The 24,100-nt window shown below is 42.9% G+C and overlaps 1 protein-coding gene across 1 annotated transcript in view; it reads left to right on the forward strand.

The window, feature by feature from the left end:
* Nucleotides 1-24,100, forward strand: part of LOC124597840 (glutamate receptor ionotropic, kainate 2) — a 1,390,744-nt gene that overhangs the window by 1,317,439 nt on the left and 49,205 nt on the right. Inside the window, exons 11-12 of the mRNA XM_047135964.1 lie at nt 5,349-5,606; nt 10,902-11,180. Of these exons, the coding sequence (XP_046991920.1) occupies nt 5,349-5,606; nt 10,902-11,180 (537 nt within the window). The remainder of the gene's footprint in view (nt 1-5,348; nt 5,607-10,901; nt 11,181-24,100) is intronic.

Below are 24,100 nucleotides of genomic sequence, written 5' to 3' on the forward strand. Positions count from 1 at the left end.
TACTATGTGGCTATAATTAATAACATGATTTCGCAAATTAATTTCTGAGATTTTCTCGTTACTTTTAATACTGTCAGGTTTAGGTATTTTTTTACACATATAAACACCATCCAGTAAACTCGGAAACTTCCGGTGATTATAGAACTGTCACATGTAAATCTTCAGCCTGGTATTCAAATTATTTGCTAATGTCGAGTAACTGCAGTGTCCATCAGCGTATAAAATCGCTATAAAATATTAAAGGTTAAGTAACTTACGAATTAAATTTCTTTGCTTTTCGGCGACTGGTATTGACTGTCTATTGCGCACTGCGCAGTAATCTAATATCAGATTTTCATTAAGCAATATGGAAGTAATGAAACAGGAGCGCGAAGTAGAACAATAAGCTTACACGAAGCAACAGTTTTTGACACGTGATCACGTTTCTGCGCTGATTCACTGAACGAGGCATATTGTATTGAAAATTTCAATAGCTGTAATTTTGAATCAATGGATTGCATTACGTAATGGCTAACAAATGTGAACTTTAGCATTTGTATGATTATTATCCTTAAAAGATTAAAAGTACGCGTTGGAGTTAAAAAATATCCGAATTACACAACTCAGTGAGAAAGAAAGTTGCGGACGTGACTAGCTCATTACGTTAAAAGACTACAAACATTTGAAAAGAGACATAAATAACACCGACTGTTTGCGAAAGAATATAATTGCATTTTTCAGAAATAGATCGTCGCATTATTCCAAAATCTTTTTACCTCTCTGACGTCATTGATGCAAACAGTATACTGTAATGTGAAAAAAGAAATATATAATACATGTGTATAACTTATTTTCATAGCTATTAATTGGAATTGAGATTCCACTTTTTGTTTCTTTGTTCCCTCACTCATACAGGTTTTCGCACCTTTTGTGAAAACACGCACAGAAAAGTGTTTCCACAATTACGCGGTCTTGGCATGTAAGTGATACCACCCTCAGATTAAAGTTACGCTGTGTTTTCAGAACAGCGTCAACCCACAGAAATAATAGTTGGATCTACGATGAGCCAAGGCAATTGAATTATAGGTCCTGAAAAGTGAGACAACCCAAAAAAAAGTCTCATGATAGCATTTAACAAAAGTCTGTGAAGGGAATGTGTCGATTCGCAAGGACGTACAACACATACAGCTAACTGAACTGTACTATAAATGAGTTCTATCAAAAATAATTTTTAGAGCTAATATATCGAGTTCCTCACACTTCGTCATGGCAAAAAATCTCATGTTTGGATTGCTTAACTTTTCGAGTTGTATTTGAAAGATCTTTCTACGATACTACGTTATCTGTCAGCAGTTTCTAACTGACAATAATTGTTCTTATTCTGCCAAACCACAGAAAATATTTAAAATGTTGTCTAAGTTTTAAACATAAATGAAACCTTTGTTAAACGGACTCTTCCAAAGAAGGTCCCAAAAATTTTTCGCACTTGTCCTTGACCCATTGACAAAGAATCTCTGTACATATTTTTCACGTACGCTTCCTACATCTACCAGCCCCCCCCCCCCCATGCCCCCCTCTTGCCCCCGCCCCTCACATACACATAGACGAAAATCATGAGGGTTGATGTCGAATCAGCATACAGGGAACAGAATAAGTTCTCAACTACCTACCCATGTACCACGCCACATGTCGCACGATGTTACACCAATGTGCTTGAGATTCGTTCTGAGAAAAAAAAAGCATGGTTATTCTGTCGCTTGGAGAAAATTCTGTCGAATATCTAGAAAGTTTCATCATCAAGCTGACTTTCATAGGAAGCATCATATACAAAGTTCTTTCAATAACAACTCAATAACGAATCATTTCCAGGTATATTACTATGTGTTTTTCCTTGTAAACGTATGAGGAATTCCCCCCCCCCCCCTCCTATAAATATTTCTTATAGATCTTGGACGGACCAAATAACATACACTTCTGTTCAGAAGGAACAGAACACCTTAGACAATTACAGATAGGACGTTCATATTCACAGCCCATGTACATCAGTATGTTCTGCAGAAATAATTAGCATTTCAGTCGCCTCAGTTCAGCATGTGTCATGTTGCCAAGTTGGCACAGGATCCGCCACAGACTCTGTTAACTTGTTCCATGCGTGATGTCACTGACCCCTACAAAGCGCGAATGGCGTCCTGTGGTACAGACATCCATGCTGCATTCACCTGGTTCCGAGGCTCTTATGTGATGGTCGTTTCCCCATATCCAACTCATTTTCGATTGGTGACAAGTTTGGTGGTCTGTCAGGCCAGGGCAGAAGGCTAACGTCCTGTGACATGAAGAAGCCACGTGTTCATGCAGCAGCATGTGGTCGCGCAATGGCTTGCTGAAAAGTGGTATCTGGTGTGTTGTGCAGAAAGAGAATGGCTACGGGTCGCAGGATGTCATTCACGTAGGTCACACTGGTCACGGTGCCCTGGACAAGCGCCAACTATGATCTGTGGTTGCCCCAATAGCACCCCACATGATAAGACCTCCGACTAGCGCTATACGTCTTGTGCGAATGCAATCAGTGTGATGCAGCTCCTCCTGTCTGCGGCGAGCCAAAATACGGCCATCATTTTCAAACAGAACAAAACCTGTATCCGTACGAAAATGCTATCTGATACCATTCCTTTCCACAGTGACGTCGTTCCATACACCATTACCGAGCGAGGTGGCGCAGTGGTTAGCACACTGGACTCGCATTCGGGAGGACGACGGTTCAATCCCGTTCCCGGCCATCCTGATTTAGGTTTTCCGTGATTTCCCTAAATCGTTTCAGGCAAATGCCGGGATGGTTCCTTTGAAAGGGCACGGCCGATTTCCTTCCCAATCCTTCCCTAACCCGAGCTTGCGCTCCGTCTCTACTGACCTCGTTGTCGACGGGACGTTAAACACTAACCACCACCACCATACACCATTGCCGTCTAGCACGTATCTATACATTCGTCAATGGCAGGCGGAGAAGTGAACGACGTGCATGTAATCCATGCCCTGATAAACGGTGACCGACTGTCACCCCTGATAGTGTAGGAAGTGTTACACTATTCCACTGTTGCACCAGAGCCGAGCAGGACGCAGTACTGTCCTGCAATGCTGTTAGGACGAGGTGTCGATCTTCTCTGGGGATGTCTGGGTGGTGCAATCTGACCTATCTCGTCGTGTTCTATGGCCATCCTCGAACCATTCTGCATATACCCGTTGTATTGCCGAAGCACTTGCTCCTACACGAGCGTTGATTTCTTGAATGGATGCATCACATTCTTTCATGCCAATAATGCGTGCTCTTTCAAACTCACTGATTTGACGGTACGGTTCGCGCATACGTCTGCGAGGCATCCCGCACGTCTGCTCAAATCACCCTGATCCATTATCTTCGGTTTACAGCGCCAACGAGAGGCCCACTCACATTTCAACGGTGGGTGGTGTTGCGCCGCGATATCAATGTTGACCTTGGATCCGCGGGCCGACATGATTCAAATGCTCATCATTTCTAGAATGTAATTTTCACTCTGCAGCGGAGTCTGATATCAAATTTCCTGGCAGATTAAAACTGTATGCTGGACCGAGACAGAACATACTAATTTTCATATCCTGTGAATATGGACGTCCTATCTCTAGTCGTTCAAGGTGTTCTACTTTTTCTGAGCGTGAGTGTATTTTCACCTTCGATAAAAAAAATAACCCATTACATCGTCAGTGGGCTTGTAAATGAATTATGCCTGTGAACTGTAATCACGTAATCATATGCCTTGTCCTGATCAGCGACGACAGTGACTGTCATATGCTTCCCACTGTTGCCATATAATGGGGAAATCAGTATAATAGTTTAATTTTTACCAAATCTTCACCATGTGCCTTTAACTGATTTTGTCACTGATTCCTTCAGGGATATTGTTCTCTTCTGTAGGCTATCGGCAATTACAAGTATTACAAGGCTCTACAAATTTCTATGTGTTGAGCACACAGGAACACACACACACACACACACACACACACACACACACACACACACATGGTACAATGGGCAAGATTGTCTCAAAATTAATTAAAAATAAGTCCATTAAGTCCAGTCGCCCCTTGGTAATCAAGCGAAATGTAGAAACTGGAAATCCCCTCCGAAATATCCCTAATTATGAACTCCCTCTGCTCTGAACGAATCTCTCTCTTCTGAAATATTTATCTGGAAATAATAAAATTCTCCAACAGCCACCCACCTCTCTGTCATCTAATTCATTCCTTCTTTTCTTCTCCTCTTTTTCCCTTTGTCCTTTCTCTGTTTCCAACTCTTCATCTCTCTCTTCTCCTCACTGCCCTTTTCTATCACCCCTCTGTCTGGATCTCTTTCCCTCTCCCCAATACTCCTCCTCCATCTTTCTTTCTCATCCCTCCCTTCCATATCCTCTCTTGCCCTTCTCTTCCTACCCCTTACTGGCACCCTTCCTTCATTCCACGCCCCTCGACTCTAAACTGTCATCTTCCTTCCTCCCTCCCACTGCACCCCCCCCCCCTCTCTCTCTCTCTCCACACTCTCTGCCTCTTTTCTTTTCGTCCATCACCACTCCCCTTTCTCTTTCATTTTCTGTCGTGTCTACTACCATATCATTTTCTTTCCTTTCTCTATTTCTCTCTTTTCCTTTCTCTTACTCTGTGCTTCTTTTTCTCTGTCCCCATATGTCACTATCTCCCCCCCCCCTCTCTCTCTCTATCACCATATCCCCTTTTCTTTCCCTGACTGTCTCTTTCCCTTTTTCTGTCTCTGCCTCTTTCTCTCTCCTCCCACACTCTATCAACATCCCCCTTCACTCTCACTGAGCGAGTTGGCACAGTCATTACCACACTGGGCTCGCATTCGAGGGGATGATGATTCGAATCCCCCTCTGGGGATTTAGATGTTCCGTGATTTCCCTAAATCGCTCCAGGCAAATGCTGGGATGGTTTCTTTGGAAAGGTCATGGCCATTTTCCTTCCATAATCCGAGCTCCAGCTCTGTGTCTAATGACCTCTCTATTGATGGGACGCTAAACTGTAACCTCCTCCTCCTCCCCCTCCTCCTGTTCCTATTTCTTTCTCTCTCTCTCTCTCTCTCTCTCTCTCTCTCCTCTTCTGCTTCTCTATCACCATAGCCCCCCCCTCCCCCCCCTCTCTCTCTGACACAAAGACGTTGTGAAAAGTACTAGTGAAAGAGAACTGAATAATCTTATATCCTTGATGACAAACCTTCTCTGGACAGTGCAAATAGCTTACACGAACGGCTCACGAGAGAAGTTTGCTGTGCGCGCACGCCAGCCAGCCTTTGCGGCGCCGGCAGTACGCTGGGGAGCTGTTGGCAGGTCCCGACGAGCCAGCCGACGCGGCTCTTCTCCTTCATGAACCCGCTGGCCGTCGAGATCTGGATCTACGTGCTGGCCGCCTACCTGCTGGTCAGCTTCACGCTGTTCGTGATGGCGCGCTTCTCGCCCTACGAATGGAACAACCCGCACCCCTGCCTCGCCGAGTCCGACGTGGTCGAGAACCAGTTCTCCGTTTCTAACAGCTTCTGGTTCATCACCGGCACCTTCCTCAGGCAGGGCTCCGGACTCAACCCCAAGGTAGTCGGCGCTCCCACGTGCTGGCTGGGCGCCAGTACGCAGCACGGACCCCGCTCTGGACGACACGTGGGCAGTTTCGCAGGCGGCTGTCGCTCGCAGCTGGACGCGCTCGGCCGCACACGCCTTGTGCTGTCCAACACTGCGAGCGTGGGTTGAATGACAGCCGCGCAAAACGTCACCCAACTGCCGTTCAGAGCTCAAATCACTGTTTCTGTCTGCATGTTGTGTTTTATACTCCCAGATTGGGATGGTTGTCCATCGATGTATAACGATGTTTTTGTTATGTTATAAGCATGTCATTTGCAAAGCTTGTCTGCTTACACTGCTCGCATTTTCTCGCATCATTATTCTCATCATCTCTACCCCTTTCTTTCATACATTGAAAACATTTTTCAACTGTGTTTCTTAAATATGTATTTCGCTGTTTTGTTAGTACTTAAGATGGGTGTTCCTGTTGTTTTTGTTTATGTATTCTCAAAACACTGGACACGAGTGCCTTTCTGTCAACTCTGGAACAATTTGTGACATTTCGGCACCGAAAAACTCTGAAAACCTTTATCACCAGGCACACATTGTTTTTCGAAAGCCGAATGAACCATTATGGCGCATTTTTCTTGACGTCCGACGTCGACATCAGTGTCAGTAGAAATGAAGCACTCTTTCAATTTGGCTTACACTTATTCACATGTTGAATCTAAATAGACAAGGTTAGTGTCTTTAAGGGGGATAGGACGTCAAACGGGCCGACTTGGAGCAGGAGAGGCACCATAGGACATTTTATTTTCTACTGGTTACACTTTTACAAATAAATTCATAAAACCTTGTCAGCATGACCAGGATTCAGGATTCACACTCGTAGCAGCGGAAGTTCAAAAACATAACAAAATAATTTTTTTTACATGTGAAATTTCATCATTTTTTCACTTACTATTGGCTGCATTTGTTGCTATAGGTACACTTTTCTTCATAAGTAAGAGAGACTGTTCGGTGAATTTTGCACAGCATACAAACCATACTTACAGGTGTCTGAAACTCTATAACCTATTTAATTAATGAAAAAATGAATGAGCTGTTACGTTTTAAGCTTCATGTTTAGAAAAAAATCAAATTTTGTAGTTAATTATCTCAATTTTTACCACAGTTTTTAATAGATTTGGAAAATTCTAGAGTTTCATACACCTGTAAGTATGTTTTGTATGCTGTGCAAAATTCATCAAAAAATCTCTCTTACTTGTGAAGAAAAATGTACCTACAGCAACAAATGCAGACAGCAGTAAGTGAAAAAAATGATGAAATTTCATATCTAAAAAAAAATTATTTTATTATATTTTTGCACTTCCACTGCTATGAATGTGAATCCTGAATCCTTCCTGGTCATGCTGACAAAGTTTTATGAATTTATTTGTAAAAGTATAGACAGTAGAAAATAAAATGTCCTATGGTGCCTCTCCTGCTCCAAGTCGGCCCATTTGACGTCCTATCCCCCTTAGTTCATTTCTTTTATCAAAACAGATAATAAAGATTTTGCACATAAGAATTAATAGTAATACATGACTCTACATTATGGATAGGTATTCCAATAACTGTAAACGTAAGGTTAATATTACTCAAGAATGTGAAAGGAAGAAAAACTGAAAAGAAAGCAAGAATAAAATGAGTTGTACACGAGAGAACATGGAAATAATTATGACAGCTAAAACCGTTCTCCAGTTTCATTTTGTTTGAACTTGATGTTATCCTTAATTATAGAGATGAAACAAAAATTTTCGTGATAGCAATTTCCATGGTTCATTGCAGACCACAGTGAATGAGTTCTCTTTTTCTGATCTGAAAACTAACGCTACCTACTTACTGTAAAACTGGATGTACTGCTTCGATGATGGTTATATTTCCCGTTGAAGTATAATTAATCCAAAGAGAAGATTAAATGGTGAATATGCAATCAGACTTCTACTGTTTCACACTGGCAACATACAATTTGAAAGACAATGAAAGTTTTTCCTACTGCATACGGGGTGGTTTCAGTTACTTTCCAAATATTCGCATTACACGAATTAAGATTATTTACAGCTGAGAGCTATTCCGGAGGTAGTGTAGCTATCAGAAGGGCCGCAGAGAAGCCACACGAAGAGAAAGCGGGACAGTAGCTCGGGCTGTGGTAGGGAGGGGGGGAGGGTGAGGAACGTTTTTACTAAGCAACGTAAATCTACACTCTTTGGGGAGTAAGCAAACCTTAGTCCTGCAGGTTGTGATTCAAGCATCATTTATCATAAAATACTAATTACTTGTAGCCTCCGAATTTGGGCCATTTATTCACTATAAGTGTTTGGAGGAACATTTTTTTCTCTGTTGAACGGATTTTGTACTCGAGGATAGTTTCCTTGAAACTTCTTGTGGCCACAGAGATCTGCACTGAGTCACCTCTCCCAAGAAAACTTGTGCATGTGTGTTACCGGCTGGAATACATAAACGCTCTTAATAGTAATAAGCGTTGTGAGTGACAAGAAGAGAACAAATGATACATTCCGTGCGCGGATACTGGAAAAAATCGCTGATTTAAAAGAAACTCATAAAGGATAAGAAGGAAACCGTGTCCAGCAGTCTGCCTACGAGCTTACACCATTTGCACGAAAGGAAACCGATAGCGACAATGTCTCCTCAGAGGCAAAAAGAAGACGCGCTCTCTAGCCGAGCAACGATAAGAAAGCAAACCGTCCAGAAGAAGGAAGTGGCAACCAGGCACCTGGCGTTCCTTACGTCCGCAGGATCGCCCAGAGCCAGCATTGCCAGGATACTGGAGAAGCACAACATAAAAACCATTTTCCGCTCACTGGTAGAATCAAGAATATGCTTGGGCCAGTCATACACGAGCTAGGACTACGATCACCTAGTGTCTGCACCACCAGTTGCAAGGTTGGCACGTATTACATCGATCAGACGCAGGGATGCATCTCGTAGTGCTGTTCACAACATGCGACAAGCGTTCGCCTCGGCCAAACCAACAAATCTCCATATCTCCACCGACAGAACATAGCGTTTGTTCTGAACAGACAAAGCTAGTGTGCCGCACCAATGGGTTCTGGGAACCGTTCATCAAAGAAGCAGAACAAATAAGAGTATACGACGGACGATTTGTCAACCGAGACAGCGGTTCTCAACGGAGCTCCCCATAGAACAACTACGTCAGGAACACTCTCATGTGAAAGTGACAGAGACAACGGGTGAAATAGGGAGCACCTCCTTCCTAAAACTAGATGTGATGTCTCTTCTACAGGCACATGATTGGGTCTTCAGAAGAGAGGTCTGCGGCAGAGACTGTAAAGGAAAGAACCGGACGCGAATCTGACACTTCACGAGGAGATAATGAATAGGAAACTCGTCGCAACGTTGCGACAAGACGACGGCTCAACTCAACTGATAACCTGTTATTATTTTGTCAGTGAAATCCACCGAGAAAGGCTGCATTCCCCCCTTGAGCACGTCACATCGTATTAAGTATGTATGGCTAATACTAAGAAGTTGAAAAGAACACACAGATAATGTTATGTTTTGTTGGCAGAACACTTAGAAGATGCAACAGACCTTTTGAAGAGGCTGCCTACACTAGGCTTGTTCATCCTCTTTTGGAGTGTCAAATCCATATCAGATAGGATTAACGCAGTACATCGAGAAAGTACAAAGAAGGGCAGCACATTTTGTATTGTCTTTAAGTAGTGGAGAGAGTGCCACGGACATGATACAGGATTTGGGGTGGACGTCATGAAATCCGAATATATCATTTAACAATGTTGTATGGTCAAGAATACCAAAAAATGTGTTTGTTGGAAGGCCAGTCTTTGAACTTAGTGTTTTGATGCTATTCTTACTTTTAATGATGGCTATTCTGGAAGACTACAGGTTTTGGAATATCTTGGCATTCATAAAGGTTACAACACCACTAAAAGTGTGATGGACTTGGACCAACAGCGAATCATGAAGGCAGAGATTGCAACAAAACAATATCTCAAACAAGCCAGATCCAAGAGAAGGAGGGCAGCACTGGGTGAGGAAGATGAAGGAGGGGATTAGGACTACCATCCAGGAGGATTCTAACATATTTTTTATGTATCAGTTGGCTGTATATTAAAATTTTTTCTTTAAACGCAATTTTCTCAATATGACATTTTTCAGTATAAAAGCCCATTTTTCTCAGAAACTTCTAAATCTACATCAATGAAGTATTTACCACATAACATAGATAGAACAATGATGTTTTAGCTCTACTTTAGTAGTATTTACTGTAATAGTTAAAATTCAAGAAATTAGACCTATGAAAATTTACACAAAAAAATTATATGTTTAGGGAAAAAAATTATAACTTTTTTTCAGTTGTTATTTTAAAGTGATTGTAGATCAATACAGTCGCAAAACATGGGAGAACATGTGATTAAATCACCACATTTATATACTCAACAGTTCCTGAGAAAACGGGGCATTTATATAGCCAATTTAACATTGTCGAGATAGGGCAGTACGACTCCCCTTAAGACTGAACAGGCAGTCCACGCATCCACAATAACTTACAGCTGAACAAAGATTATTATTTCCAAAGATATCTGACCACTTTACTACTATATTTATAGCACAAGGATATTAAAATATACTAAAGAAGAAATGTCAACATAAACTTTATATTATATTGTACTCAAACATTAATAGTATAATAACATTAAGGCGACAACAGTACATCCATTGAGTACTGGCACAGACTGTAATGTTATATGGGCAAAATGTCTGGTGAGTCTGATGAATAGACAAAAACGGGTAGGGCAGAGGTGAAGACGGAGTCAGTGGCATGTGGGGATTGGGGAAGAGTTATACTATTTACAACCAGCAAAAAAAAAAAAAGAAAAAAACTTACGCTCTGTTGTGTAGATGTTTATTGTTCCCCACAAACCTCGTTTCCAAATTGAGTTAGTGACTGATGTCCAGTGACTCTGATGTCGACGTGACATTGATCCCTACAGGTAACCAAGGACCGAAATCTGGCGAAAATATTTTTATAAATTTTCAGTGATTAATTTCTAGATTATGCTGCCTATCTCAGATGAGCTCTAGATGTAGCTAATCACACAAACTACTTTCTATCTGTAAATTCTGGCATCAGTGACAGCCAGTGGGGAAGGCCCTCGTGTCCACAGGTGAACAGCGCAGACTTCCAGCAGCCGACGACGCCGACGCTGACACCGACGCCCTCCCGCGAAGCCCTCTCAGCACGCGTCTCTTTGTGTCTGGTTGTGTTTCTGGTTTTTGAAGGTTTCGGAAAGCATGCCGAGTCGCTTGTTCTCGTTCATGAACCCGCTAGCGGTGGAGATCTGGCTGTACGTGCTGGCGGCGTACGTGCTGGTCTCGCTCACCATCTGGGTGGTGGCGCGCTTCTCGCCCTACGAGTGGTGCGTGCCGGCGTGCGCCTGCGCCGACTACCAGCACGCGACGGCCGCGCTGCTCGTCTTCCAGAACGACTTCACGCTCGCCAACAGCTTCTGGTTCACCATCGGCACGCTCATGCAGCAGGGCTCCGATCTCAACCCCAAGGTAGCGTAGGGTCCGGGGCGGGCGGCAAGCGATCTCGGCGGAGCGAATCCTACTCCAGGCTACAGCTGGCGTCATCGACTGCTTACGAGAGAGCTGCGTTATCACGAACGAATAAAACTCATCTTAAAATATGCAGATGTGCCTCTGTTCTACAGGGTGGACAAAACAAAACTAGCATAGGAAATATTTCATCCCCCTTAAGATAGGCATCACAACATACACCTTATGTGACTGGGGCAGATGATGTAAGTTGGGTTGTCTACCTTAAGGTGTATGAAAAACTTCCAGTCCACTTTTATTTTGTCCTCCCCTGCACCTCCCATGTAGATCATCTACATTTTTGCACAATCGATGTTCGAAAGTATTATCGTGGTAGATGGCCGAGGCAGTATATCTTCCTTTTTGGTTCGTTGTCCCATTGGGTCAAATGGGTTAGGTGCACTTTGACCTGCTTCTCAGCTTGAAGCTCACCGCCAGAAGTTTTCAACACAACTACCACAGCTCTCCTCTTCACTGGGGCTCTCAAACCCGACGGTCACATCCATGCTTCTGGGGGCACCATCACAAAATGTTCAGACTTACAGGAATGCTTATGCTTTGAAGATATTAATTTTTTTCAGTTTCTCCATCTCAGAGGTATACAACCGCCACATGCGAGGCGTGTTTTTTAAGTAAGTACCGTTTTGAAATTTAAAAAAGACGTGCTAAGATGTCTCAATAATTTTATTTTTACTTGAAAGTCTGTACCTTAATCTACGCACTGACGCCATTACAGTCTCATTGTTCCTTGTTAACGTTGTGCACTGAGTGTTTCAGATGCCTCCGATAATCGTGAGTCCCACCGACTGCGAAATACGGGCTGTTATAAGATTTCTTAGTGCTAAAGGCCTAAAAGCGATCGATATTCATTGTGAGATCTGTCCAGTTTACGGAGAAAACATTATGAGTGTTGGAATGGTAAGAAAGTGGGTGAGAGCATTTAAAGATGGCCGCATAAATGTGCATGATGAACAGCGGAGTGGGCGTCCTTCGCTCGTTAATGAAAGTTTGGTGCAGAAAGTGGACAATAAGGCGACAGAAAACAGACGCTTTACGATTTCGTCCTTGCGGGATGACTTTCGTAATGTTTCTCGTAGTGTTTTGTATGGCATTGTGACCGAGCACTTGAATTACCGAAAATTGTGCGCACGTTGGGTACCAAAAATGTTGACGGATGTGCACAAAACCAAACGTTTAGACAGTGCATTGACTTTCCTTGAGCGGTACCACAACGACGGTGATGATTTCTGAAACCAAATCGTTACGAGCGATGAAACATGGGTGGCCTACGTCACACCAGAATCAAAGCAACAGTCCATGGAAGTTGAGCAAGGGCATCGTTTTGCTGCAAGACAATGCCCGTCCGCATGTGGCGAATCAGACTAAAGATCTCATCACATCTTTTCGATGGGAAACTCGAGATCATCCTCCGTACAGCCCCGATCTTGCGCCCAGTGACTACCATCTGTTCCTGCACTTGAAGAAACACCTGGGCGGTCAGCGTCTTCAAGACAATGACAAAGTCAAAACAGTGGTGATGCAGTGGTTAACAAGTCAGGCGGCAGACTTCTGTGAGGAGGGTATTCAAAAACTGGTACAACGTTATGACAAGTGCCTCAATATTGCAGGAAATTATGTAGAAAAGGAGATTAAGGTACAGGCTTTCATGCAAAAATAAAATTATTGAGATATCTTAGCAAGTCTTTTTATAATTTCAAAACGGTACTTACTTAAAAAACACGCCTCGTATTTTATCCAGATTTCTCCACTCTGCATTTTATATTGATTATTCATACCAAGTACATCATCGACTTCGGTCTTTCACATTCTCTTCAGCCTGTTTTCCACTTCTTCTCGCTGCAACGTGAAAATTCCACGGACACAATGCTGCTTGTTTCTTTGCGACCTGAGGATCAGACATCCCCTGTATTTGTTGCAAACAAATGTAAAGCTTGTTCGCTGTACTACCATCCATGGACACAGCCATATCTATTGTGTAACTGGCCATAACTGTCGTCAACAGGACGTTAAATACAATCTTCCTTCCTTATGCTTTTTCACGAGTAACTACTGCATGGCATCGCTCTTCAGCGACTAGTGCTCCTGAGGTAATGGGATTCGTTAACCTTCAAAAATCGACTGTACGCAAATGCAGAGTTTTACAGATAAATGACCTTCATAGATGGTAGAATAGACACATTTACTCATTTTAAAATCATTTTTAATTGGTTTTTTCCCTTAGATGTGAGTTTGTACGTTGTTAGTTCCTCTTTATTCAAACGGATGTAACGCTAGCCAGAAACAATATTTCGGAAAGAGCTTCTGCATTGCTAATGGACAAAAACAACGATCATTTCCTTTATGCACGATGAAAATCTGCGTATTGTTTCCCTGCTCCAATCAACGTGCTTCACTTCCCAAGAACCGAGCTGGTTCAACATCAAGATGTCGTTCTAGTATGGGCGTTCTCCAGTTGCGAAGGTTCTTCCGTTGTTACATCAGAATCATATATAAGAGCTGTTCCAATAGGCTATGCCAGAAAGTGTCTAATAAAAAGTATGTTACCTCGACGCCAAAAACAAGAATCATCCGTTCGAATTGCTATTCGACTATTTATCATGTCCTTACGCTGTAACAGCTTTCACCAAATCCGATAAACTTAGTGACAACTGAAGAGAATTTTTATTGCAGATGTATTCTCGCACACCGCCAGAAGGCAAAAACGACAGAGTCCTGCGCAGCGGCATATACAAAGTCACGTAAAATGAACTGAGCACTGGAAGGAGCAAACGTCTTGAAAGGCACTCGATAGTACTTTGAAGGTGACTGCTTCAACTTAAAAAAAAATCGCACCACTAACGCTGTCCACCAAAAAATATCGTGTATAGCGTCCGACACAAAATCATCAAGACTGATGTTGAGCAGGAGGAAGCAAGCTCCACCCACTGACTTCCAGTCGGCCGTTACGACTTGTGTGTCTAATAACTAAAAACAACATTCGATGAAGTTAAAAGCAAGAGCGTCAACATTAAGAGTGCAGTGGGAATACCTTATATAAGCGCAAGCGGAGAGAGGGAGAGCGAATAGGAGGAAAGAGAAAACTGAAGGACTCTAGTAGAAGAAAACTGTTAGGATGACGTGATTGAGGAAGAAACGAGAGCCGATTTGGAAGGCTTAGGGGATTCGCAATTAGAGTCAGAGATTAACAAAGTTTTCGATGACTTATGATTAAATAACGACCTTCCACGACAGATTTTAAATATAAAATGACGTGTTAGTCAAACTTTATTAGTGTTATGGTCTACTTGGTGTAGGGTTAGAAAACGGTGGCTGCGTTGGTACTGATACATAACTTCAGTGACAACACAGGTATTGCAGGGTTATTCACAAGTACCTTCGGGACTTTAGACACCAATTGCACAGTAGCTACAATGCATACAGTGGCCAGGTCATCTATCAAAGTTTTTAGCTCACGTTATAGGTGTTCAAAACGGGGATTTATAATGCGTCAAACGTCGATAGGAGCGGGCAGTTCATTGAAGTCCCTCTGGAAGTCGAAACGACAACAGCCCGCTTTATAAGTCTGATCATTAGCTTGGCTATTTGTAGGCGCGATCAAATTCAATGCAACAATACGGAGCGAATGATTTGTTTACATGTTCTGACCTGCTTGGCCCCTTGCGGAGCGTTCTGTAACTATGCTATAGCGCGTATTGCGCATCGAAACTGCGAGAGATGCTCTATCCACTAACATGTGTCAATTTTTTTGTAGTAGTTTCCGTGCACTTGTCTTCTGAAACCCCAGAGGTACTTATGAATAACTTTGTTGTGGTAACCTCGTGTAACCTTCCAAAAGTCGATAGTATGTAGGTTTCTTGCAAACTGATAGAATACAACTCGTTCTATGGAATTAGTGGACACATTTTGCATTTTTGCACTATTGAAAGAGCAAAAAATTTATCTTATAATTGGTCTCCGCCGAGATTGCTTGCTGTCGCCCCAGAAAATAAGCACCGCCCAAGAGAATGCAACAAGTGTCTGAATTCGCCTCTTTCGTGGTCTGCATGTACTGTAGAGCGTCGCTCAAAATAAGCACCAATCTCTCACACGAGAGGACCTAGGGCTCCCACCCTCTTCTGTAATTGGTTTACCCTGTATGACGCTGTCAAAAAATTTTGGTCAACAATAAATTCAGACAAATTCTATGAATGCCCTCTAGTTTTGTAAGGAATGCCCTTTATGATCTTCAGACAATGCAGAGTGTGCAAAACACTTGTCTACCAGAAATCGCCGGATGCGTAACATGAAAACGAAACTGGTAAGTGGAACAACTTGGTGCAATGCATGAAGAGTGACGTTGTTGTTATTGATCACTTGCTACTGCATTTTGTATCTCTTCAAAACACTTTCCAGTTCTTTCTGTGTTGCTTGAAATCATTTGTGTTTTCTGGTCTGCACATACTACAGCAATGCACATTTGTGGAGCGCGTTGTCTTTCGATGTACGTAGTTTTTCTGGCTTTTCAATGCTTTAATTCGACAGATATTTAACTTTAATGTAGTTTGTTGTTAGTAAGGAATTTTTCAAAATTCTTATCATTAAAAAGACAGGTTTTGATGAAAATACTACCAAAGTAATATGGGTTACCAGCGTTCGTCTAAAAAAGACACTGATCAGCAACTGAATTACAGATAGTTGGCTATGTTAAGAAGTAGTGCTGATGTCGCCTCGGCGAGTGAAGTACTTCTGCGTGGTAAATGGCCGCGATTTCTTCGTAATGGCGTGAGTTACGAAAAAGGCGACACAGGAAATCTGGTCTCAGTTAATGAGAGCCCTACGATATGGACCAGACACATTGTGTATGACTTGTTTGAACACAAGCAGGCACTGAACAATATTTACTATGGGAATGTCGATCTGGTTAAAACTGTTACTTCAAGGGCGAATTCGCTTGTTAAACAACTGTTTTACAACAAAATGTGCAGTGGGTAAGCCAGGATGGTAACAGCGGATGGGTCACAGTCCAGCAAAATATTCAACAATGCTTCACAACAATAAGTAAACACCAATATATTCAGACCATCTTCTTGGTATGGATCAGAGCTGCCACAGTTGTCAGCTTTAGAACGAACTGTCATGGTAAACAATTTATTGAGGACAAAGTTTGCTGTCAGTGAGCCAGATTTGTAGCAGCTAATGGTCGGGCCACAGCCCAGCAAATCACTCAACTATTCTGGACAACAATATGCAAACAACAGTACAATGCAGCCCTTTTCTGGTAAGGGACATAGATACCCAAACTTAATATTGCTGCATTCTACACGTCACAGAGGCGGTCTGTGGGCAAAGCGACTTTACCACTGCACGCTCGAAATGTGGAAATATGGAAACGTTAGGATGTGACTAAGCTACGAAGTACATTATGTGAAGGCTCTAAATAGCCAGGAATAGCGTGCAGGCCCGTAGCTGTTCTCTTACAGGAAAATAATTAAAAGTAGGTGGTGGGGGGGGGGGGGGGGGGATGGAACTTTCAGCATAACGTTGTGCACCATTCTGTTCGTCTACATTTGTATGGTATAAGAGTGTAAATTCAGCAACGCCATGCAACCTGGGTCAGGTTGGCTCGATGAACATTTTACAGTGGTGATGATATCGTCTTCTCTCTTAGAGACATGTAGACCAACTCGTACTGGGCGCATCTGGTATGTTTCCAGGAGCAGTGTGCGCGCCTATGATCAATAGCTGTGGATGGCGAACAAACTAAGTCTCCTTCATATCACTTTGGGCAGGAGCTGCGAAGGAAAATCTAAAATTTCCCAAAATTAAGTGTAGGTCTCCAGTCAAACCATGGAGTGCCTGCTCATTAGCAACCAAAGTGCAGTCTTCCAGTGACCAACTGATGTTTTTGTATCGCAACAACCGCATCGGTAGTTCCTGTCGCAGAGGAAGGGAGCAATGCATCAAACGGCAGTGCCGTATTCGGAGATTCGGTAGTCTAACCGGTAGACAAGAGCAACGTTACGTTAGGTAGTTACCATCAAATAATGAAATTTCCTTTCTCTTATGTCCAGTCACTCGTCCTCCCATGACTTGTGCAACAATAGCAAAATCACCACATACAAGGGAATGGCACAAATTTCTGCAGTAGTAAACACACAGACACGCTATGCTGTCGTGTCTGACAATTTGTTTCCCTAAGTACCTACAATGTGTCCACTGAAATTTGTCTATTTTAGTGGCGATTGGTGGATGTGGAAGAATCGGAAGAAGCTGGATGACTGAATCAGTATTTAGTTGAAAATTTTACATGAGAAAGAGATGGAAAGAGAGGTAATCTGATGTGAAATGCAATTCCTTACAAGTAGGATAGGAGTAACAAGGAGGGATAGGGTGAGGAATGCAACGACAAAGTCAATACTGAAAGAGGAACCCTTGCAGAGCGAATAGAAATATCAATGCTAAAATGGTACGGGCACTTAAAGATAACGGAAAACAAAAGGATTCCGCCCCCTTGTCTCCATCGAAAATGAATTCGATCAAGAGCGGATCTGCAAAAATTAAAGAATTTTTCCCATCTTTAGTCTCGTCAGTGCACGGTGTAGACTGGCAGATAATTGCGGTGTTCATATACAAGACTCATTCATAATAAAACAAAAATAATACTTCAGTAATACCAGAAACCAAAAAAGATAAAAATACTGTGGAGCAGCAGTAATAATATTAGCAACAAAATTAACATCAAAACTGGGGGCCAGCTTAATTGACGAAGCTTAGGAGTTCCGCTGCCTTCGAAACAAAATAATTCACGTCAGATGAAGAAGAGATGGCATTAAAAGTAGACTAGCAAGATAAAGTGAGCATTTCTCGCCAAAAGAAGTCTTTTAACCAGAGAGAGACATTTCTGAGTGTGTACTTCTGGAGCACATCAATTGCATAGGACTGAATCATTAGTTGCGGGGAAACCGGGAAAGTAATCGACGCGTTTGAGATTTGGTGTTAAAAATGGACATTGGCAATTACGTGAACTTCAGATGATAAATGATTAGATTCTCCACAGAATCGTGAAGGAGGGAACTTAAAGATAACACTGACAAGAAGAGGGGACAGGGTGATAGGACCTGTGTTCAGACATCGGGTAATAATTTCTATGGTACTAGAGGAAGCCGTATGCGGAAAAGATTGGAGCATGTATAACACATAATTGAGAACGTTGGGTGCAGATGCTACTTTGACATGAAAAGGTTGGGACAGGAGAGGAGCTCGTTGCAGGCCGCATCCGAGTCGGAGTAATCGTGGAAAAAACGAAAAAAGCATTCACAGCAATGGCTCTCTTGTACAGTAATGGATTTAAAATTCATTCATGTATCTAACAAGTTGCTCAACCTTGGACACTGGGAAAGATTCAGAGCACGTTTGCATGCCGGGTTCCTTTAGAAGACTGTCACATATTCCTACAAGAGTTAGTGTTGGTCAAACCCAGAAGAAAAATTCCTATAATCATATGTCCGAAAACCAGTACTTGTTGAAATAAGAGCCCTTTTATTTGTGACGAGTACTGTGTTCCATTTACAGGTGATCAACTTTTACAGTTTTCAATAATGACAGTATCTGGAAGTAGTGCAGTCGTTGGCGTAAGGGTAGTTGTAGGAATGAAGAGAAAACACCTTTAAAACTGAACCGAACAACCTGAAATAATAATCATGAATTAACGTTACATCCTTGTATATACATTTCCATGTATCCAAAAATCAGTTTTGCGTTCGGAACGTTTTTCCCGGCGTATACGACGGGCAGAGATTAGGGACTGTCGGTAGGCTCACGTAATTTGTAACTTTAACGAGACAAACATTTTCATTTACAGTAAGCACGTTAAGTTGCAGTACCAATCGGTATATTACAATTCAAGGCGACAACGACAAATATGTTTGTCGTTCCAGAAAGTATATTCGTTTAGAAAAGTCAACTTGTGTAGATATAATGGACTACCGCAGTGGTCACCGTTATTATCTGTGACAATACTGCATACGAATTATCCAGTCAATAAGTACTTTAAAACAAATAGAATGATATTTGTAATAAGAGAATACGAAAAGAGTGTCTCTGATTTGTGATTAATAAGTTAGCTTCGTAAACTATAGGTATAAAGCTGTACATCCATGATGTCCTTTTGCCTAAGATAGTTAAAAGTCTTGTGTTAAAATTTTCAATAAACTGTAAGTTCTAGCGCAAAATCGGTATGCAAGTCAGAAGCCGGTTAGGAAAACTTTCTAGCGATACCTCATTTTTACACTACTGGCCACTGAAATTGCTACACCAAGAAGAAATGCAGATGATAAACGGGTATTCATTGGACAAATATATTATACTAGAACTGACATGTGATCACATTTTCACGCAATTTGGGTGCATAGATCCTGAGAAATCAGTACCCAGAACAACCACCTCTGGCCGTAATAACGGCCTTGATACGCCTGGGCATTGAGTCAAACACAGCTTGGATGGCGTGTACAGGTACAGCTGCACATGCAGCTCCAACACGATACCACACTTCATCAAGAGTAGTGACTGGTGTATTGTGACGAGCCAGTTGCTCGGCCATCATTGACCAGACGTTTTCAATTGGTGAGAGATCTGGAGAATGTGCTGACCAGTGCAGCAGTCGAACATTTTCTGTATCCAGAAAGGCCCGTACAAGATCTGCAACATGCGGTCGTACATTATCCTGCTGAAATGTAGGGTATCGCAGGGATCGAATGAAGGGTAGAGCCACGGGTCGTAACACATCTGAAATGTAACATCCATTTCTGTATCCAGAAAGGCCCGTGCAAGATCTGCAACATGCGGTCGTACATTATCCTGCTGAAATGTAGGGTTTCGTAGGGATCGAATGAAGGGTAGAGCCACGGGTCGTAACACATCTGAAATGTAACGTCCACTGTTCAAAGTGGACGAACAAGAAAGAGGTGACCGAAACGTGTAACCAATGGCACCCCATACCACCACGCAGGGTGATACACCAGTATGGCGATGACGAATACACGCTCCCAACGTGCGTTCACCGCAATGTTGCCAAACACGGATGCGACCATCATGATGCTGTAAACAGAACCTGGATTCATCCGAAAAAATGACGTTTTGCCATTCGTGCACCCAGGTTCGTCGTTGAGTACACCGTCGCAGGCGCTCCTGTCTGTGATGCAGCGTCAAGGGTAGACGCAGCCATGGTCTCCGTGCTGATAGTCCATGCTGCTACAAACATCGTCGAACTGTTCTTGCAGATGGCTTTTGTCTTGCAAACGTCCCCATCTGTTGACTCAGGGATTGAGACGTGGCTGCACGATCCGTTACAGCCATGCGGATAAGATGCCTGTCATCTCGACTGCTAGTGGTACGAGGCCGTTGGGATCCAACACGGCGTTCCGTATTACCCTCCTGAACCCACCGATTCCATATTGGATCTCGACCAGCAGCAATGTCGCGATACCATAAACCGCAATCGCTATAGGCTACAATCCGACCTTTGTCAAAGTCGGAAACGTGATGGTACGCATTTCTCGTCCTTACACGAGGCATCACAACAACGTTTCACCAGGCAACGCCGGTCAACTGCTGTTTGTGTATGAGAAGTCGGTTGGAAACTTTCCTCATGTCAGCACGCTGCACGAGTAGGTGTCGCCACCGACGCCAACCTTGTGTGAATGCACTGAAAAGATAATCATTTGCATATCACAGCATCTTCTTCCTGTCGGTTAAATTTCGCGTCTGTAACACGTCACCTTCGTGGTGTAGCGATTTTAATGGCCAGTAGTATATTTATATGATTAGTATGGGTTGAGAAAAAGGGATGTAGACTTGAGAAATAATATATATGATGAGGAAGGAGTCACAAGAGATAGTATAGTAAATTATAACAATTTACACATGTGGCCTGATGCAAGTCCTTTGGCAATCATGGAGGTGGGTTGTCAGAATCGCTTCAGAATCAGTATATAGCAGGAATTGTCGGTGACAAACGAATAGGGTCATATACTTTGCCAATCTGATTAATAGGTCCCGTGTATCACCGATTTCTGTGCAGTGAATTACCAGCACAGAAAGAAAACGAAGACGGTTTATGCACGACGGGGCAGCACTCCATTTTCTACCGATTGTGCTACAGTACCTACATCATTGCAACGTTTCGTGAGCGATGCATTGGACGAAGAAGTCCGATAGCACGGCCTCCCCGTTCGTTGGATATCTGGCTGTGGGGAGAATTAAAGACATCGTTGTTTGCCCAACCCATCGATAACGTGCAAGCGATACAGGAGCAAGTGACCGATGGATGTGACCAATGTATGTGACTCGATGCGACTGGAGCCACATGTGGTTGAGAAAGTGCATGATTCACTGCGAAGAAGGGCGGAAGGATATGTCAGGATGCGAGATAACCACGTGAAGCGCTGCTTATATTGTCTGCATCTACGTAACAAGCAGATAAGACTGAGGGGACAGTTTCGTCCTTATCTCAACAGGTATTGCATTCCAGGTATATCACTATAGGAACTAATACGAATAAGTGGCCTTTTTTATACACCCTGTATGTTTGTGTCGAACATTTCTCGATTTTGGTCAGTTCAAGTCATAATGCTTTGCTTAAGATGTTGGCGTTATCGTTTTGGACGTTAGACAGTATTTGTGTGTATAACAAGACCGGTATCGAAAATGTCGGAACATCATCATTCAGTCTGTGAATGACAGAGGAAGACCAAGCGTAAGAAATAAAATAAGTACAAATCATTTTTTAAATTAGCGTCAACATTTGTTATTTCTTGGACAATGTAGTTAAGAGTATGGTGTGTTGCAGCAACAAAAGTCAGTCCAGCTTTTAAGTGTTGTTACGATTTGGCATGTTCCTTTATTATTTTGTGTGTGCAAGTGTAAATTACTCTCTTCTATCGCTTGGTTTGTGTGTCACTGCAGTTTCAGAAATGAGCAATGCTTGATTTGAGAGCGTCTAATGGAACGGTGCTTATTTTCCAGACTCTATGGTACAAGCGGGCTGAGGCATCTAACATCCTGGAGCGTTTAACGCTAATAAAAAATTTGCACTTGGCAGCTCTTCCTCGGAAATATTTTCGTTCTCAGCAAAAGCGCTGCGGCGGATAGATTTATGATATTTATGGAAATCCTATACTTCGCATTTTTTTTCCTGCGCTTTGGTTGATACGTATACTCCACAATTCAATGGATACGTTGCAACATATCGAAGGGGAGCGGCAGTACACGATGAATACCGAGCTGAAATTCCTATTGGGCATTGCCGATTTTGCTTCTTGGCTTCGGTTGATTGCCGATATCGCTCATTCAGAAATTTTAGTTACTTTCTGTACTTTCCGTACACTCTCAGTCATTTACAGAGTTCTGAGGAAGAGGCGCTGATGCAGTATTAAACGCTTCCAGAATGTTTAAGGCTGTCTGCAGGCAGGCATTTCCAACGGAGATAAACCTTAGATTATCAGACACTGTCTACGAAAGCTGTGAATACAGGAGACGACGGCGGTAACCAAGCAAACAGAGGACTCTGGGTTCACGTTACTTAAAAACTGGTTTTCAGGAATAAATTTCAAGATTATATCGTTCTTTTTAGATAGATCGTTCTGCTGCTGAGAACTCGCTGATATGAAACTTCCTGTCAGGTTAAAATCATGTGCCAGACCGGGAACCGAACCTGGGTCTTTTGTTGCCCTTTGCGGGCAAGTACTCTACCAACTGACCTACCCGAGCACGACTCGCGACCTGTCCTCACAGCTTTACTTCCGCCAGTCTCTCATCTCACACCTTCCAATCTTCACAGAAGTTCTCCTGGGTAACTCGCAAAACTAGCATTCCTGGAAGAAAGGCTATTGCGGGGACATGGCTTAGCTACAGCCTGGAGGATAGTTTCTAGAATGAATTTTCAAAAAATGTGTGTGAAATCCTATGGGACTTAACTCCTAAGGTCATCAGTCCCTAAACTTACACACTACTTAACCTAAATTATCCTAAGGACAAACACACACACCCATGCCCGAGGGAGGACTCGAACCTCCGCCGGGACCAGCCGAACAGTCCGTGACTGCAATGAATCTTCATACAGCAGCCGAGTGTGCGCAAAATGAAACTCCGTGGCAGGTTACAACTGTACGCCGGACCGGGAGTTGAAACTAGGACTTTTGCCTTTCGCAAGCAAGTGCTCTACCAACTAAGCTTCTCGAGCACGACGCCAGGAAATTAAAATACACTGAAGCGCCAAAGAGACTGGTATAAGCATGTGTATTCAAATACAGAGATACGTAAACACACAAAATACGGCGCTGCGGTCGGCAACGCCTACTTAAGACAAGTGTCTGGCGCAGTTGTTAGATCGGATACTGCTGCTACTGCTGCTACAATGGCAGGTTATCAAGATTTAAGTGAGCTTGGCCGTTGTGTTATAGTCGGTGACCGGCGATGGGACAAAGCATCTCCGAAGTAGCGATCAAGTGGGGATTTTCCCGCACGACGATTTCATGAGTTTACCGTGAATATCAAGAAACCGGTAAAACATCAAATCTCCGACATCGCTGTGGCCGGCAAAAGGTCCTTCAAGAACGGGACCAAGATGACTGAAGAGAATCGTTCAACTGACAGAAGTGCAACCCTTCCGCAAACTGCTGCAGATTTCAATGCTAGGCTGTCAACAAGAGTCAGCGTATGAACCATTCAACGAAACACCATCGATATGAGCTTTCGGAGCCGAAGGCCCACTCTTGTACTCTTGATGACTGCACGACACAAAGCTTTCAGCCTCGCCTGGGCCTGTCAACAGCGACATTGGTCTGTTGATGACTGAAAAATGTGGCCTGGTCGGACGAGTCTCG

Source organism: Schistocerca americana, chromosome 1, assembly GCF_021461395.2.
Source record: "Schistocerca americana isolate TAMUIC-IGC-003095 chromosome 1, iqSchAmer2.1, whole genome shotgun sequence".
Classification (NCBI taxonomy): Eukaryota; Metazoa; Arthropoda; class Insecta; order Orthoptera; family Acrididae; genus Schistocerca; species Schistocerca americana.